At 45.2% G+C, this 17461-nt stretch overlaps 1 protein-coding gene across 1 annotated transcript in view; it reads left to right on the plus strand.

Moving 5' to 3' along the window:
• Nucleotides 1–17461, plus strand: part of MALRD1 (MAM and LDL receptor class A domain containing 1) — a 2333045-nt gene that overhangs the window by 1077327 nt on the left and 1238257 nt on the right. Inside the window, exon 23 of the mRNA XM_086939858.1 lies at nt 12050–12295. Coding sequence (XP_086795984.1) covers nt 12050–12295 — 246 coding nt within the window. The remainder of the gene's footprint in view (nt 1–12049; nt 12296–17461) is intronic.

A 17461-nucleotide genomic window follows, 5' to 3' on the forward strand; every position in this document is an offset into this window, starting at 1 on the left:
TATGGAATGTTTTAGGAATTTGTAGCTTGATATTTAATGTAGCTATGTGTACTGATTGTTGTGTCTTTTAATGTTGCATTGATTGTCTTTTAGATATTTGATCTTTTGCTCAGATTACTCGGGGGACATAGCGGACCCCCAATTGAGCCCTCTCTTAAGGAGTTTTTATTTCTCGAGGATTTTGTCCCCCTTGGCTTTTTTCTGAGCTTTGTGGCAGCTTCCCTAACAACTGATTTTGCATGCCTGTTTTACATATTGTTGTCAACTGAGACTTGGACTTTTATGGTTCAACTGAGCTAAAATAAAGGTAATATGATGATGATGATATACTGCATTAAAATGACAGATTAAATCTTATCCTTAGTATTCAAGCTTCTACTGCTCCATGTCCTTACTGGTGCAGCGGAAAGGATACACAACTAGAAAAGAAGGCATACTGATTTTCATTCAGGACTTCGTCTGCATTTGTTGCTACCACATTCTCGGCGATATTCACAAATGCAAATATTGCATATGGCCACTTTGAGTGCACACAGTGTAATTTGTGTGCATGTATAACTTGCACAAACACTTTTCATTAATTAGATCATGTGTGTTTTTAAAATATGCAGGCACTTTTGACACTAACAAGTTTCTATTGGCTTCGTGAATTTAACTAAAAATATATTAACTACTAATGGCTTTCGGCTAGTGGAAATATATATATATATATATATATATATGTATATATATATATATATATATATATATATATATATATATATATATATATATATATATATATATATATATTACCTACTGGCTATCGCCAGTAGGTATATATAGTTAGGATTTATTCCCTATGGGATTTTTGAAAATTCTATGTCTAATAACTTTGGCGTTTGTGGACGGAATCGGCTGAAATTTTCAGGAAAATGGCACATTTTGTTTCTGAGCAGCCCTTGAAAATTTGGGGGGGTTTTGTCGAGGGGGGGCCGAGAAAAAAGGGGGGTCCCAAAACACGTTTTTCCCATGTTAATTTCCATAGGGCGGTTGGACTCACTTTTAGCTCGAACGGCTGAATGGATTTGCACGAAACTTGGCAAAATTGTAGGGACTGTTAGCCCGATGTGCCTTTGCTAGGTCTCAATGTATGTGCTCCAGTAGTTTTTGAGAAATTAACGTTTAAATCAAGATATATATCTGTAACAGCGCTCCAGGCTGCGCTCCGGTTCGCTTACTTTTCGCGAAACGGAACTTTGCGATGCGAAGCTGATTGGCTCCCCCGTGTCTGTCAACATTCTAAACAGTCCGGAGCGGCCGCCATCTTATCTCTCGGTAGGATCGAGAGAGAAGAAGAGGTGAAAAACGAAGGGGGAATTTAATGAAAGCGGGCAAGGTATACCCCTCTTGACCCCCTAGGAATGTTGTTGGGGTTATTAAAGGGTCCCGTGGGGGAAAAAAAAAATAAATGATTTTTCACGGTAGAAGCGCTTCACGGGCCGCGAACTGGGCCGCAAACTGGTAGCGAAACGGGAATTCGCCATTTTGTGCTTCGTTTTAATTAAATTACTAGGTATAAGGGGGTGCAGGAGACGTATCCTAATCCCCTATGTTTCATGAGGGTGGCTGAGGAGGCTCATATATGTTGATACATGTGTTCCAGCGGCTGTGCGTGAGCTTTTTATTTTTTTTGCTGCGTGACGTCTGTTAACGTTCGATTCGATGGAAATCAGGAAGTGTTGACCGCCAATTTGTCACTGCGATAAAATATTTTGTTATAAATGAATCCTTATTGATAAACATTGTCTGCGCCATCTTGCCTTTTTTCCAATGCCACAATTTTGTCGTGCACGGCAGCCATTTTAGATGCCAGGCTGGTCCCAGGCTATCACCTACCCCTGCCGATGTAGTTTATGGCCCCAGCTGTAGAGAATCCAGACATGCCAACCCTCCCGATTCAGGCGTGAGACTACTGATTTCAGTGCTAGTCTCCCGCCTCCCAATTTCTGCAAGCAAAAACCCGGGGGCATATTACCAACAACTAGCGATAATTTTTGTCTCTAACTTGTTTAGAGACAAAAATTATCGCCGCACATCGGCGATTTTTATCGCAGATAAACCTTGCTATTAGCAAGGTTTATCGCAAATGCGATAAAAAACGTCCGCAATGCATGAATATCGCAGAAAAGTCAGCAATATTCATGTATTATCGAGCAAATGCTCTTAGCCATGTTATCCACCTCCCATTGGATAACATGGCTAAGAACTGCTCAGGGCACTATCACTGACATGCAAAGCGGGGCCCACGATGGTCGCTATCTCCTTTTAGCTGTCACTAACTGGTGTTAGCGACAGCTTGGTAATAGGGAGATAATTTTATCTCCGCTTTCTTGGCTTTTAAAGCCAAAAAAGCGGAGATAAACCCCCTTGATAATATGCCCCATGATTCTTCGGGGGTTTCAGCTGACAGGGCTTGGTATTGTGTTACGTGGTAATTCTTCCAGGAAACGTCAGAGGGTCGATGCAGGGGTTCTAGAAGGGGTGATAAACCATTTAAGCCTCATAAACAAGCGCATGGTCTTTTAAAGATCTGTGAAGTACTCGGGGCGGCGGTGTGTGTGTGTCCTCTTTCAGGAGCGGGCGGGGGGGGGGGGGGGGGCACTGCCAGCAACTTCCAGGCTAGGCAGTGTTCAACACTTGCATCACCCTTTCTCTGCCTGCTATTGCGCTCCATGCTTCGGAAAGGTAAGAAAAAGAACGTGCATTTGAGTTTGAAATGTCCGATCCTGTAGCAGTACACTTGCAAAGCCCACACATGACAATAACCTGATTCAAGGCCTCATTCACCCGTTTAAATTTTTTTTTATAACACTCCAACAAAGTAAGATTATAAAACTTTATTAACTTTTAAATATAATGAACGGAACAAAAACTGTAAAAACATTTAAACATTTTTCACCAAAAAAAGCAACAATTGTCAGAAGCTGTCTTTTGTGCGAATAGTCCCAAGGCAGCACAACGTGCTGAGTTCTGGACGGCACCCAGGTGATGTCGCCTGGGTGCCGCACTGGTTTTGGTATCCTACAATGCTGCTCCGAAAATTGGCGTGAGGCGTCCCGGCTGGTGCGGGGGAGGCCTCGTCAGTAGCGGTCTGTTGTGCGAATAGTCCCAAGGCAGCAGAACGCGCTGAGATGTTGATGGCACCCAGGTGATGTCCAGTAAACTGCCGCACTGGTTTTGGTATCCTACAATGCTGCTCCGAAAATTGGCGTGGGGCGGCCCGGGGGGGGGGGGGCGTGGGGGAGGCGGCGTGAACGGGCCTCCCCAGGTGGCGGCCATCCAGCTGAGTTGCGCCCGCTCTTGCGGCTACAGCGTCTCGCTCACCATGTTGTTGAGTTGCTCCCACTCTTGCAGTGCAGCGATAGGCGGCTGCCACATGACTCTTAAAATGGCGGACGGCTCTTCGGTTTTGGGCCTGGTCCACTGAAATTGCCCTGGGACACCTTGGAACTCGGACGCTTGCCTGCTAGGGCTTGGGCTCCATTCTCGAAAAGCGTCCCCTCAGCCGTGAAGATTCTACAAAAGTCTTGGGGGCCCCCGACTCCCGCAGGCTTCCGGTGGGGAGCGGCTGCCATGATTGCTCGCGGAATGACCACGACGGAGCTACGAGATGGTGGTGCTCTCATGCTGACGCCAGCTTTAGTCTGAAACATCCAGAAACAAGGTGGGGCTTTCATCGTTTGGGAAAAAAAATGTTCTAAACCAATGAAAAGTGTTATTTTTAGGTCATATGACCAAGCCTTCCATCTTTAGGAAACCAAAAGTAAAATGAACCAATGAAAAGTTTTATAAACAAGTCACATGACCTATTATGCGGCATAGGGCTACAAAAAGCGTAGAAAATCTGTTGGCACGTGAGGCGGCGTCAGTAGCGGACCGATGTGCGAATAGGCCGAAGGCAGCACAACGCGCTGAGATCCGGATGGCACCGAGGTGGTGTCCAGCAAATTGCCGCACTGGTGTGGCCATCCTACAATGCTGCGCCGAAAGACGGCGTGTCCAGCTGAGTTCCGGTCACTCTTGCGGTACAGTGAGTCGAACGCGCCGAGATCCGGATGGCACCGAGGTTGTGTCCAGCAAGTTGCCACACTGGTGTGGCCATCCTACAATGCTGTGCCGAAAGTCGGCGTGGGGTGCCCCGTTGGCTTATGAGGTGATGTCAGTAGTGGACTGATGTGTGAATAGGTCGGAACCAGCACAAGGCGCCAATATCCGAATGGCAAGTCCTGGATGTTGAGTGCCATAGTTGAGAGTTCTGAGCAGTGCTTGTAAGACTATCTGAAGCTTATTTGCACCTGCTGCAGCTTCACTGTTGCCCAAGGTGGTGTCCAGCAAATTGCTGCACTGGTGTGGCCATCCTACAATGCTGCGCCGAAAGACGGCGTGTTCAGCTGAGTTCCGGTCACTCTTGCGGCACAGTGACTCGAGCGCGCCGAGATCCGGATGGCACCGAGGTGGTGTCCAGCAAGTTGGCGCACTGGTATAGCCATCCTACAATGCTGCGCCGAAAGACGGCGTGACCAGCTGAGTTCCGGTCACTCTTGCGGTACAGTGACTCGAACGCTCCGAGATCCAGATGGCACCGAGGTGGTGTCCAGCAAGTTGCCGCACTGGTGTGGCCATCCTACAATGCTGCGCCGAAAGTCAGTGTGGGGTGCCCCGTTGGCTTATGAGGTGATGTCAGTAGTGGACCGATGTGTGAATAGGTCGGAACCAGCACAAGGCGCCCTGCACTGTTGAGCTTTTTTCAATGCCTGTTTTTTGTTGTTTCCCCTCCATCAAAAACAAAAAAAAAATATAAAACTGTGCAAAAATACAAAAAAATGTTTAGAAAAGCAGTGCTTGTAAGACTGTCTGAAGCTCTTTTGCACCTGCTGCAACTTCACTATTGCCCTGGTGTGGACAAAGATCGCCCATGACTTAGGCTGATTGAGAGTTTGTAGAAAAATGGCTTCAGATTTTCCACATATTACTCTTCAACATTCTTCCTAAATGTAACAATGTGAGACTCACTAGGAGAACGGCTGTTTATCTTTCCTTTCAAAATGCTGCCAACAATATTTTCTGAATGGAAGACACCATCTTGTAGCATAAAGGGCCGAAAGGGGTTCTGGTCTGGCCGATTGTTGGTGGAGACATTTTGACTATATCTTGGACCTGCCCGGCCTCGCCCAAAATGGCGCCGGTATAAATGGGACTCGTAACTCCTTGCCCGCAAATGTATATCTAGAAAATTTTATTGTAAGTGGCCCTGTCTTATTTTAATTACAAAATGTACGTCCACCGATTCCGCAACTGTTAGACACCTTAGTTCTTGCAACCTAATGGCCCGCTCGTTACGTTCCTCTACAGTGTAAATGTCTCCTCACCTTATTATCGATTTCAGTTTGCTCCGTGGCCGGCCCACGTGGTTATAGGCCCGTATTTGTATACTGACATTTTCACAATAAAGGTTTTTAAAACAAAACACGGTAGTAGTATTTACATTGGTAAAGTTTTTACTTTTAGTCACTGTTTTCGAATCAGTAAAAGGCAAGTGAAATAAAGCAGTCCAATTACATGACGGATAAAAGGTATAATACGTAGGAACGCAGTAAAGATAAATGGTCAAGGGCAGTTGTGTTTTCCACTCCTGCAACATAAAGTGATCGATAAGAATCTGATAATCAGGCGTATCGGCGACTAAGACAGCAGGCCGAGTCTCTTTTACTCAACGGCTCCGTCATGGAACGAAGAAACGCCCTTTTTCTCGAAAAAGGAATATATTTTACTTGCAGGACAGTTGTAAATTTTCCGGGAAAGTACATTAGCCTGGAATATTATAACATATATGTTTTAAAAAAAATAATGTTCGAAAACAATAAAAAGCGTAATTTTTAGGTCATATGACCAAGCTTTTCATCATTAAAATAACAAAAGTAAAATGAACCAATAAAAAGTTTTATTAACAAGTCACATGACCTGTTATGCTTACGTTACGCGCTGCGCGCCGCGCCCCGGATCACTTCCGGGTGCGCTAACGCGGCGTGTCATATAACGCATTACGCGACTACGTAGGTCAAGAATATAGTCAAAATGTCTCCACCAACCAGCGTTCGGAACACAACCCCTTTCAGCAGTCCAAAAAGTTCTGTTAAATGACAACAGAGGGGACAGGCAACAAGAACCATCAGTCAAAGAGGGGAGGGCAAGTTCTTCTCTTCCGGGTCATGTTGGGGCGCTACCGGAACTGATCGAATTGGTAGTCTACAGTGTTTCTGGATGTTTCAGACTAAAGCTGGCGTCAGCATGAGAGCACTACCATCTCGTAGCTCCGTTGTGGCCATTCCACGAGCAGACATGGCAGCCGCTCCCCACCAGAAGCCTGCGGGAGTCAGGGGCCCCCAAGACTTTTGTAGAATCTTCACGGCTGAGGGGACGCTTTCGAGAATGGGACCCAAGCCCTATCAGGGAAGCGTCCGAGTTCCAAGGTGTCCCAGGGCCATTTTAGTGGACCAGGCCCAAAACCGAAGAGCCGGCCGCCATTTTGAGAGTCCTGTGGCAGCCGCCTATCGCTGCACCGCAAGAGCGGGAGCAACTCAACTACATGGTGAGCGAGACGCTGTAGTCGCAAGAGCGGGCGGTAAACAGCTGAATGGCGGAAGAGGCACAGTGTAGCAAAAGCGGGCGGAATGGCAACTAAAACGGTAAAGGGGCGCCCCACTACAGCGTGTCTTCAGGTCAAACGGATTGTGGGACAAAGTCCAGAATAGAAGAGTCATCAAAAGGCAAAAAGTTCAGCCGGACCCCGGGAGCCGGCCGCCTATGTCGGGTGCGATCTCAGGCTACACCAGTGCTATAAGACTTGGGGAGGGGGTCGGAGCCAAGCATCTTCTCCGAGTCCGTGCCATCACACCGCCCCTCGGGGGCCTCCGTCAATCGGTTTAGGGAGGTACCATATAACATTGTTTTCAAATGCAGTCAGGTCCACAAACGACCCTCACTTACTTTGAGAATAGTGAAGCTGCAGTAGGTGGAAATAAGCTTCAGACAGTCTTACAAGCACTGCTTTTGTAAACATTTTTTGATTTTTTTGTATTTTTGCACAGTTTTATATATTTTTTTTGTTTTTGATGGAGGGGAAACAACAAAGCACAGGCATTGAAAAAGGCTCAAACTCAGAACTCTGAACTATGGCACCCAACATCCAGGACTTTCCATCCGGATCTTGGCGCCTTGTGCTGCTTCCGACCTATTCACACATCGGTCCACTACTGACATCATCTTATAAACCAACGTTATGTAAATAGTTATTTAATAAAATGTTTTACCCTGTTTCTTTGCTGGTGTGTTGTCTATATTTTTAATATTTGCATAGGGTTTGTCGTTATTTTGGGCGGGATGGGTGACGGAGCCGAGCTGTCTTGCAGCCCTCATGGTGTGGAGCTCAGTTGATCTCACTATTTTTGTATTTCTCATGAAGGGTTGTTTATAATATTTCTATTTTAGCGAGGTCAAAAAGAGATCCAATTATTGGCCTACTGATTTTGCTCGATTACTTTTATTTTTTTACACGATTTTTCACGATCTGCAAAGACTAAACAGAGTATTGCGACTTTGTGCTTGTTTGTAAATAGAGAATGAACCAAAGAGAATCAATTGTAAAACAGTAAATGCTTGGATAATAATCAATCAAATGGAGAGACAAGCAGGCAGGACGGATTACAACGGGGGCAAAGGCCTGCGTTAACTACTCTTCACTATCTGCAAAGAGAGAGTACTACTAAGAGAAAAGAGGGGAGGGGGGCAGCGTTCAAAGCACATCAGCGTGCATAAATACGAAAATGTTTTTATCTATCACGTACTTGACATTTTAAAGCTTGTCATATTTGCTATTAAAAAACCATTGAAATTCACTGAAAAAACCATAGGTTATAGTCGATATATAGTTAGGAATTTGCATTTACAAAACCTTGAAAATTCAATGAAAAAACCATAGGTTTTAGGCCATATATAGTTAGGGATTTGCATTTACAAAACCTTATTTTACTCGCATAAAACCATTGAAATTCCATATATAGTTAGATGCGCTAACTATATATCGCGCACCCGCAATCCACTGCTGATGATGTCACATATTACATCATTCATGACATGGTCAGTGACATCACTGATGACATCACTGATGACAACTCAAATGACATCACTGATGACATCTCAAATGACATCACTGATGACATCACTGATGACAACTCAAATGACATCACTGACAACATCACAGATGACATCATTCATGTGTTAATACGATGAACCTCTACAGACTCTGATATATCTAACCCTGGGCGAAGAACTACGCTCCGTTCGCGGAGTTTGCAGAGTTTCGGCAACTCCGCGCTCCGCGGAGAACGCGAAGTTGTTGAATACTCCGCAAACTGCTGCGTAGCGTAGTTCTCGCGCGCTCAATAGCATTTTCGCGTGCGCGAGGATGCTTGTCGGTAAGATCGAGTTGCCGAACACGCAGAAACTGCAATCTGGCACAGAATAACTTGCGAACACGTTAGTAGTGACCGGAAATAAGGGGACGCGAGCGGGCGGGACAAACCTCATGGGTAACTTCGCGCGCTACACATCCCGAGCATGCAGGCAATCAATCAATCAATCAATCAGGATATTTGTATAGCGCGCTACTCACCCAGAGGGTCTCAAGGCGCTTGGGGGAGGGGGGTTCGCTACTGCTCGAACAAACATGTCTTGAGTTGCTTCCTGAAGCAGAGGTGGTCTTGGGTCAGGCGGAGGTGGATGGGGAGGGAGTTCCAAGTCTTGGCTGCCAGGTAGGAGAAGGATCTTCCTCCCATGGTGGATCTTCGGATGCGTGGCACAGCGGCGAGGGCGTGGCTGGTCGATCGTAGCTGGCGGGTGGGAGTGTAGAAGGTCAGGCGGTTGTTGAGGTACCTGGGGCCCAGGTCGTGGAGGGCCATGTGTGCGTGGGTGAGGAGTTGGAACGTGATTCTCTTGCTGACGGGGAGCCAGTGAAGGTCTCTCAGGTGTCTGGAGATGTGGCTGTGTTGGGGGATGTCCAAGATGAGTCGTGCGGAGGCGTTCTGGATGTGTTAGAGTCTTTTCTGGAGTTTGGCTGTGGTTCCGGTATAGAGGGTGTTTCCGTAGTCCAGTCGGCTGGTGACGAGTGCCTGTGTGACCGTCTTCCAGGTTTCGGTGGCGAGCCATCGGAAGATCTTTCGGAGCATGCGTAGGATGTTGAAGCATGATGATGAGACGGCGTTGACTTGTCTGGTCATCGAGAGGGAGGAGTCCAGGATGAAGCCCAGGTTGCGTGTGTGGTCCGTTGGTTTGGGTGCGCTGCCCAGGGCAGGGGGCCACCAGGAGTCGTCCCAGGTGGAGGGTGATGATCCAAGGATGAGGACTTCCGTCTTGTCTGAGTTCAGTTTCAGGCGGCTGTTCCTCATCCACTCGACTACGTCTTTCATCCCTTCGTGTAGGTTGGTTCTGGCGGTTCCTGGGTCGTTGGTGAGGGAGAGGATCAGCTGGGTGTCGTCGGCGTAGGAGATGATGTTGAGGTTGTGTTGGCGTCGATGGCTGTTAGGGGGCTCATGTAGACGTTGAAGAGGGTGGGGCTGAGTGATGATCCTTGTGGTACGCCGCATATGACTTCGGTGGCCTTGGATCTGTACGGGGGGAGGCGGACTCTCTGGGTTCTTCCAGGGAGGAACGAGATGATCCACTCCAGTGCCTTCTCTTGGATTCCGATGTTGCTGAGGCGCTGCACTAGGGTGCAGTGCCAGACCGTATCGAATGCTGCGGAGAGGTCCAGGAGGATGAGGGCCGTTGTTTCCCAGTTGTCGAGCAGGGCTCGGATGTCGTCAGTGGCTGCAATGAGGGCGGTCTCGGTGCTGTGGTTGGCGCGGAAGCCGGACTGCGAGTGGTCGAGGCTGGTTGGGCGAGCGCAATTGGTGATCCACTGTGTGAGGTTGTTGGCTGCTTGGTTGGGGTCCGTTGAGCTGGCGGGAGGGTTCTGGCTCAGTGAAGTGGTGAGCTGGTCGGTGGTGATCTTGTTCCAGTTCCTGCGGGGAACCTGTGCGGGTGGTGGTGAATCGTGGTCTTTCTGAAGCTGAAGTGGACGCAGCTGTGGTCTGTCCAGTGGAGTCCGGTGGAGTGGCTGAAGGAGATGTACTTGCTGGAGGAGAAGACTGGGTCAAGCGTGTGTCGGGCGTAGTGGGTGGGGGTGTTCACCAGTTGCATGAGTCCGAGGTTGGCGAGGTTGTCCAGCAGGGCGGTAGTGGTGTTGTCGTTGTTGTTCTCCAGGTGGAAGTTAAGGTCCCCTAGGAGGATGTAGTTAACGGAGGCGAGGGCGTGCGGGCTGATGAAGTCTGCGATGTCTTCGCTGAATTGTCTGCGAGGTCCTGGGGGTCTGTAGATGAGGGTGCCTCTGAGTGTGGTCTTGGGGTCGGTGTGTATCTGGAAGTGAAGATGTTAAGCGGCTGTGAGGGTGTCGTCTGAGTTGGTCGTGATGCGGATGGTGTTCTTGTGGACGATGGCGATGCCTCCTCCTGTCTCGTTGACCCGGTCTCTCTGGGTGATCTTGTATCCGTCCGGGATGGCGACGGCGATGTAGGGCGCTAAGGAGGCGTTCATCCATGTTTCCGTGAGGAAGGCGACGTCTGGAGATGTGGTGTCGAGCAGGTTCCAGAGTTCCACGGCGCTCCCGAAGACGAAAAATGGCTCGCGGACGGGTCAAGCAAGCTACTACGCATGCTCGTGGAGCTATGCGTAGTTCGCGGAGTGCAAGTGCATCTTCGCGTAGCTCGCGGAGTGCGGCTACGCGAACTACGCCCAGGCTTAGATATATCCTTAGATACACTCAGTGAAAACAGACACTCACAGACTGTCACTCATCCATGGAGTTACTCATACACCTAGACAGTCATGCAAAGAATCAAACACACCTCCAATTCCTCTACTATACAGTTATACACACCTTACATATTGAAACATATTCTAACACATATTTACTCTCTTATACAATCCTTGATACATGTTCACAATGATCCATACAGCCACTCACACATTCACTGGCTCTTATGCACAGTTATTTATATATGTTAACTCTCACATGTACTGTGTTTTACATATGTACTTACTTTGACATGTAGCACTGAGATATCCATTCACTCACCAATACACTCATGCACACAGTCAACCGCCCATATAGCTGTTTCCGCATGCACTCTTGAACTCATACACCTAGTGAATCAACTGCTTACACATCTATGCACAGAGTCACACACCTCCCAGCCACCCACACACATGCTCAGTCTCCCATACAAATACTTGAGCAACCAATCAATCACCCATATAGTTATTCATATAGCTACTGATCAACACATGCAGCAGTTTACAGAACAACAGATATAATGATGCACAAATTAATACAGTTTAATCACTAACCCATGCACTCAGTGAGACACATTTAATCACTCCCTCATACAATCAGTCATGCACCTACTAAATCCTTCATCCAGACACTTATACATCCACTCATTCTTCAATATGTAAGACATATTTTAACTTTACAGAAACATACAGTCACTGGATGATGTCATCAGTGATGTCATCAGTGATGTCACTAACCATGTCATGAATGATGTAATATGTGACATCATCAGCAGTGGATTGCGGGTGCGCGATATATAGTTAGCGCATCTAACTATATATGGAATTTCAATGGTTTTATGCGAGTAAAATAAGGTTTTGTAAATGCAAATCCCTAACTATATATGGCCTAAAACCTATGGTTTTTTCATTGAATATATATATATATATATATATATATATATATATATATATATATATATATATATATATATATATATATATATATATATATATTAAAATATTTGCATGTATGTGTGTTTTTGTATTTATAAAGTGTATTTGTGCGTAAATGTTGATTGCTCTCGTCAAGATGCATAGATGATTAGAAGACTGATATTATGCTGTTTATTCCCGTTAGGATCCTGTCCAAATGGCTACTGGGAATGCCAGAACAACCAGTGCTATAAACCAGAACAAAGATGCGATTTCGTGGATGACTGTGGAGATAATTCCGATGAGGATGAGTGTGGTACTTCCTGCACTTTTGAGAAAGGCAGATGCGGCTGGAAAAATTCCCTGGCTGACAATTTTGACTGGGTTCTGGGAGTTGGATCCACTCAAAGTCTTCGACCTCCCAGAGACCATACAGTTGGAAATGGAAATGGTATGTTACTTTTTTTATTAGTAAATAATCAGTGTTCATCCAACTGTTACAGAATTCACAAATCAAGAGTCAATTAAAAATTCAAAACAAATGTCCCACAGATTGAAATTGGCATATTTGTATAACTCTTCCTTTGCCATGTATCTCTTAAAGCTAAGTGCTTATTTTGTCTTCAATTACATTATTGTTTCATTTGTTACGATTTCTAATATGTCAGTGCATTGATATTAGTTTTACTACTATTAACATTACTGTTATTAGCATATGTACATATACATGGTTGTATGACTTTAGCATGCATGCATTTACAACACATGCCTTTACCATACATCAATTACAATGAAATGCCTTTCCCACGCATATACCTTTTACCACACATGTAATGTAGGTATGCGTAAGGTAAAAGAAACCCATATCAGTGTGTGCGTGTATATTTATATATGTGTGGATATTTATGTATATATTTATATGTGTGGATATATATATGTTTGTAAAAGCATATATGTATGTGTATGCATGTATATGTGTGTATGTTTATATGTGTGTGTGTTTGTATATGTGTGTGTGCATAACATATGTATACATAAATATATATAGATTTTTTTATATATATATTTTAATAGGGATCAATTTAAATCCCTTACCCTCCTCTAAATCCCCAAAACACCCTTACCACCCATTTTTCTTGCCCAACCCTAAAATATCCTTACCACCCAATTCCCTTACCCACACCTAAACCCTAAAACCATCCTAACCACCCAATTCCCATGGCCACTCCAAACCCTAAACAAATTCTTACCACCTACACCCTTATTCACCACACACTAAAATACACCCTTGTCACCCAATTCCCTTACCCATCCCTAAACCCTAAAATGCCCTTACCAACCTATTGCCTGACCCACCTCTAAACCATAAAAATACTGTTAGCACCCAATTCCCTTAGCCACCCATACATTCTAAAAACAGCCTTACCACCCAATTCCTTTACCTACCCCTAAATCCCCAAAACACCTTACCACCCTTTTCACTCACTCACCTCTAAACCGTAATAATTCCACCCTACCACCGTAATGTTTCACTCACCCTTAAACCCTAAGCACTAGCGGTGGCTGTAAACTCCGCTCTGCTGGGTGAGTATGCAGAGTTTTGCCCACTCTGTTCTCTACTTGGAGTGTGGAGCTCTGCAAAAACTCCGCCAACTGGCACGTGGTGGAATTTTTCTTCTGAGCGGCTCGCCAACAATAATATGGCAAGTGAGAAAAAACAAGTGTCAAACTGCCTTCAGGCAAGATTTCTCAAAGCCGACAGTCACGGAAGTTCGCTACTGCTCATGTTGGGAAAGTTGCCACTCACGTTGTAAAAGCTGCTGCTCGAGAGGCAGAAAGAAGCAGCGTGCTCTGGCATAACTCATAGTGCCGCTTGTGCTGACTTTACAGTGCAGGACAGGCTTCCAACGCTAAAAATCAGTGCTAGCAGTAGGACAGACTGGAAATCCTCCACTCGCAGAACTCTGTGGAATCCTGCTGACTTTTTAGGTAACTCCACAGAATTCTGCATAGATAAACTGTGAGTTTTGCCCAACCCTACCAAAACACCCTCACCACACAATTCCCTTATCTAACGCTATTTCCAAGAAAGACCCTTACCAATCTTTTACCTCAGCCATCCATAAACTCTAAAAACACCTTCACCATTCAATGCCCTTACCCTTCCCTAAACCCGGAAACCACCTCTATCATTCTATTCCCTCACCCACCTCTAAACCTTAAAATCAGCCTTAGCATCTCATTTCCTAAGTCACCGTACACCCTAAAAACACCCTTAACACCCGATTGAGATGTCATTAGTGATGTCACTGACCATGCCATCAGTGGTGTAATATGTGAGGTCATAACCAGTGCCTTGTGGGCACCTAAATTATAGTTGGCGCAGGTAACTATAACTGCTGAATTTCAATGGGACTGTGTGAGCAAAATCTGAAGCTAATTGTAATGTCCCTGTTAGACCTGGCATCTTTTTCATTTCATAATCATTTTATTGAGCATTTTTCATAAACAATAAACAATAAAGAGCAAACAAAAAGTAAAAAAAGACTCTAATATTATAAGGAACTAATCTGAGAGATACATTTCTGTAGCGTATAGACCTGGATGTTTGGTAACAGTTGATGAGCACAAGAATAGCAACATATGATATCTCGACGGACTCTTGAGTGGAATGGTCTGACACATAATAAATGGTAGAGGTAGATAAAGAGAGAAGGGAAGGGTGCTGTAGGTATAGAATCAACCCGCTCTGTCTGTGGGTAACATCTAGGAGGCACATAGAGCAATTAGTTTAATGTGTAGTTCAAGTTATGTGGTACGATCCCTAGCATCTTTTTGGGCAGGGTGCGGTGTAGGTAAAAGATAGGAAATGTCCTGGTGTGTGTGGCATGTCCTGATAGTGAAACACAGGGTGTTTTGTTTTTCACTATTTAAAGGCTATTTGTCCCAAAGGATAGAATGGGAGATACTTTGTAACATCTTACAAGTATGATTTCCCATTGGGACAAGATGAAGAAATTGAGTTTAGTATCCCTGAACTCAGAATGTAAAAATTGCCCTTTTAAAAAGTAAGCATTTTCTCGTTTACCCATTTTGTGTGATTCTGCCTGTTTTTGTAATGGTTTCTGGTTTTGGAGAGACAGGGGCTGGGAATCTGCATTCACTGTAGACAACCACTGAGAGGTTGAGGTGTGCCTGGCCCTTCCTGGATGACTCAGAGCTGAGCTGAATAGACCGTGGATGAATTTAGAGTGGTAGGACAAGATTTCTTTGCACCTGAATAGGGCCTGTCTCTCTTTGCACCATGCTGTCTCCACACTCTGTGTTTATACTGCACCTGTGAGGACAGAACTGGTTTAAACTTGACTCAGAGACCCTTGCACAAAGAGAACAAAGACATTTTGGGGTATAAGTATTGAACATAAAATCCCAGAACTTTAGATTTCTCCTGGACTAAAGAGCAACCTTTGCCCTTCCTAACTTTCCTCATATGTTCATAAACCTGCCACTCCAGCTGTCACTTCATTTCTGTTGTATGCTTTGATCATGCATGGTGTCCCTTGCGTGCGTAGGTAAGCAGCGCAAAATAGCCTATAAAATACACATGCTCTCCTTCGAGCAATGGGGCCTCGGGCTCCAGATATGGACCTCTGTTATTACAGCACTGAAGCACAATTAAAACATCTGTGGCATTTACCCAACACAGTTTCAGGCTCATTTGGCACCCGAACATGATCATGTATTGCCTTGCCCTCTCAAATGGTGTTTTTGTTTGCCCCCAAAGCATCCACAATCACTGGTGCACACAGTGGCAAGAACAGTATGGGCATGGCGAGAACTGTGGAGGCATGCCCACTTGGAGCATATGTAAGCCCCGCCAGTGCCTCTTATTAGGCACACGAGTATCTTATTCTTGTTGACACTGCCACCCGAACCAGATTAAGGATTCTAGGGCTGACTTCGAAGGGCTAAATATGTCCGGATGACTTCCTTATAACACTGTAGCAGGTGCCTCAAGGTCCCTGCATCACCCTCCTGGATACCTTCACATACTATCAATTGCGTGCTGTTGTTAAGGTGACTCACATTTCCGTGCACTCCATCCGGTGTTCTTGTCTTTGATGCAATGTTGACATCCCCCTCTCTGCACTGCCGAATTACATGACAATGTGAGGCAATGCCAGACACTGCTTCGACGCTGCGCCGACTCCTACACCCAAGGGCCAAAGTGAGTGGGACAGCAACCTCGATCCACCTCTTACTGATGAGCAATGGAGGTATTGCTGCACTCAATCACATGTGCTTTCCCCAAACTACTGACGGCGGCTAGTGTACTTTGGGTACCTGAACAGGTTATATCGATCACGCAAAAAATGACACAGAATGGACCTCCTTGCGGCTGCGCGCTGCATGTGCTGCACAGCGCCATGTGCCACTTTTCTATATCTGTCCTGGGAATGTCACAATGTGCAGCGGTATTGATGTGAGGTGTTTGTGGCTCTTGACACAACTCTTGAACATGCTTTGGAGTGCTCTCTTTGGGCTGCACTCTTGGGCTATGTAAAGGATGTAGCATCACAGCGACACAGATTAGTGGTGCTACTGCTTGCAAAACACCAGATTGCAATGTGTTGGGGATGGCGCAGGATGCCACGAGTTGTAGGCTGGCTGAAAGATGTGGCGTACTGGCAAGAACAATTGAATGCCTTCTGAGGGTTGATGCTGGTGCACACTCATCCCCAAGATATCTGGTACCCATTTGAAATAATCCCACTGGTCTGCTGGATTCGCAAGGATCAACAGCAGTGGAGGAAATGGTGGCTTCCCCTCCACCTGATACAGCGGCGGTCCAACCATATGAGGGGATCTGATGTCACTGAGTGGGACAGGTTTTGTTGTCATGTGACAATTCATGTTTTACACATCACTATTGCAACAGCTGTTTTTATAAATGAATGAGTGGCCCCTCCTCCTCTCCAACCTCCCCCTTGTTTCACTATGTTTTTTCTTCTTCCTCTTCTACAATTTGATTGTAATGATGATAAAGCAAATCTGTAATCTTGTTGAACTGTAATGGCTGTGGACCCTCCATTTCTGTATTGTTCAGAAAACTAATAAAACGAATTACAAAAATAACTTAGAATGACTGGCCTCCGCTCTTAACTCAGTAGCTTTCTTCCTAAGTAAAAGAAACCTTTAGGTTCACCTTGAGAATGAAAATCTTTATATAGGCAATGTGCGATGATTATATTATAACAACTTGGAAAGAGATGAATATCGCTACCAATAAAAAAAAAACAGCCTTGTTGTCTTGTTTCTCTGCCCAGTTGATCAATGTAAGATTTTACAGATCACTACAGTAGATGCTTTTACAGACTAAGCTTTCATAATTGGTTGAGTGGTATAGTTTTATTTATGTTGCACAGGTTTTAGGTTGCCCTCATCTATTTTTTGTATTCATGTTTTTTTTTTAAATAGAAGTCTTTTTATTAAACATATTCAAATTATTTTACACACTTCGCATAATCAATAGAAGGAATATGCGTTAATATTTTCAAATTTTATACAAATCTCACAATTATCTAATATATTATATTTTACCAAATCATTGTCCTAT

Source organism: Lissotriton vulgaris, chromosome 10, assembly GCF_964263255.1.
Source record: "Lissotriton vulgaris chromosome 10, aLisVul1.2, whole genome shotgun sequence".
Lineage (NCBI taxonomy): Eukaryota > Metazoa > Chordata > Amphibia > Caudata > Salamandridae > Lissotriton > Lissotriton vulgaris.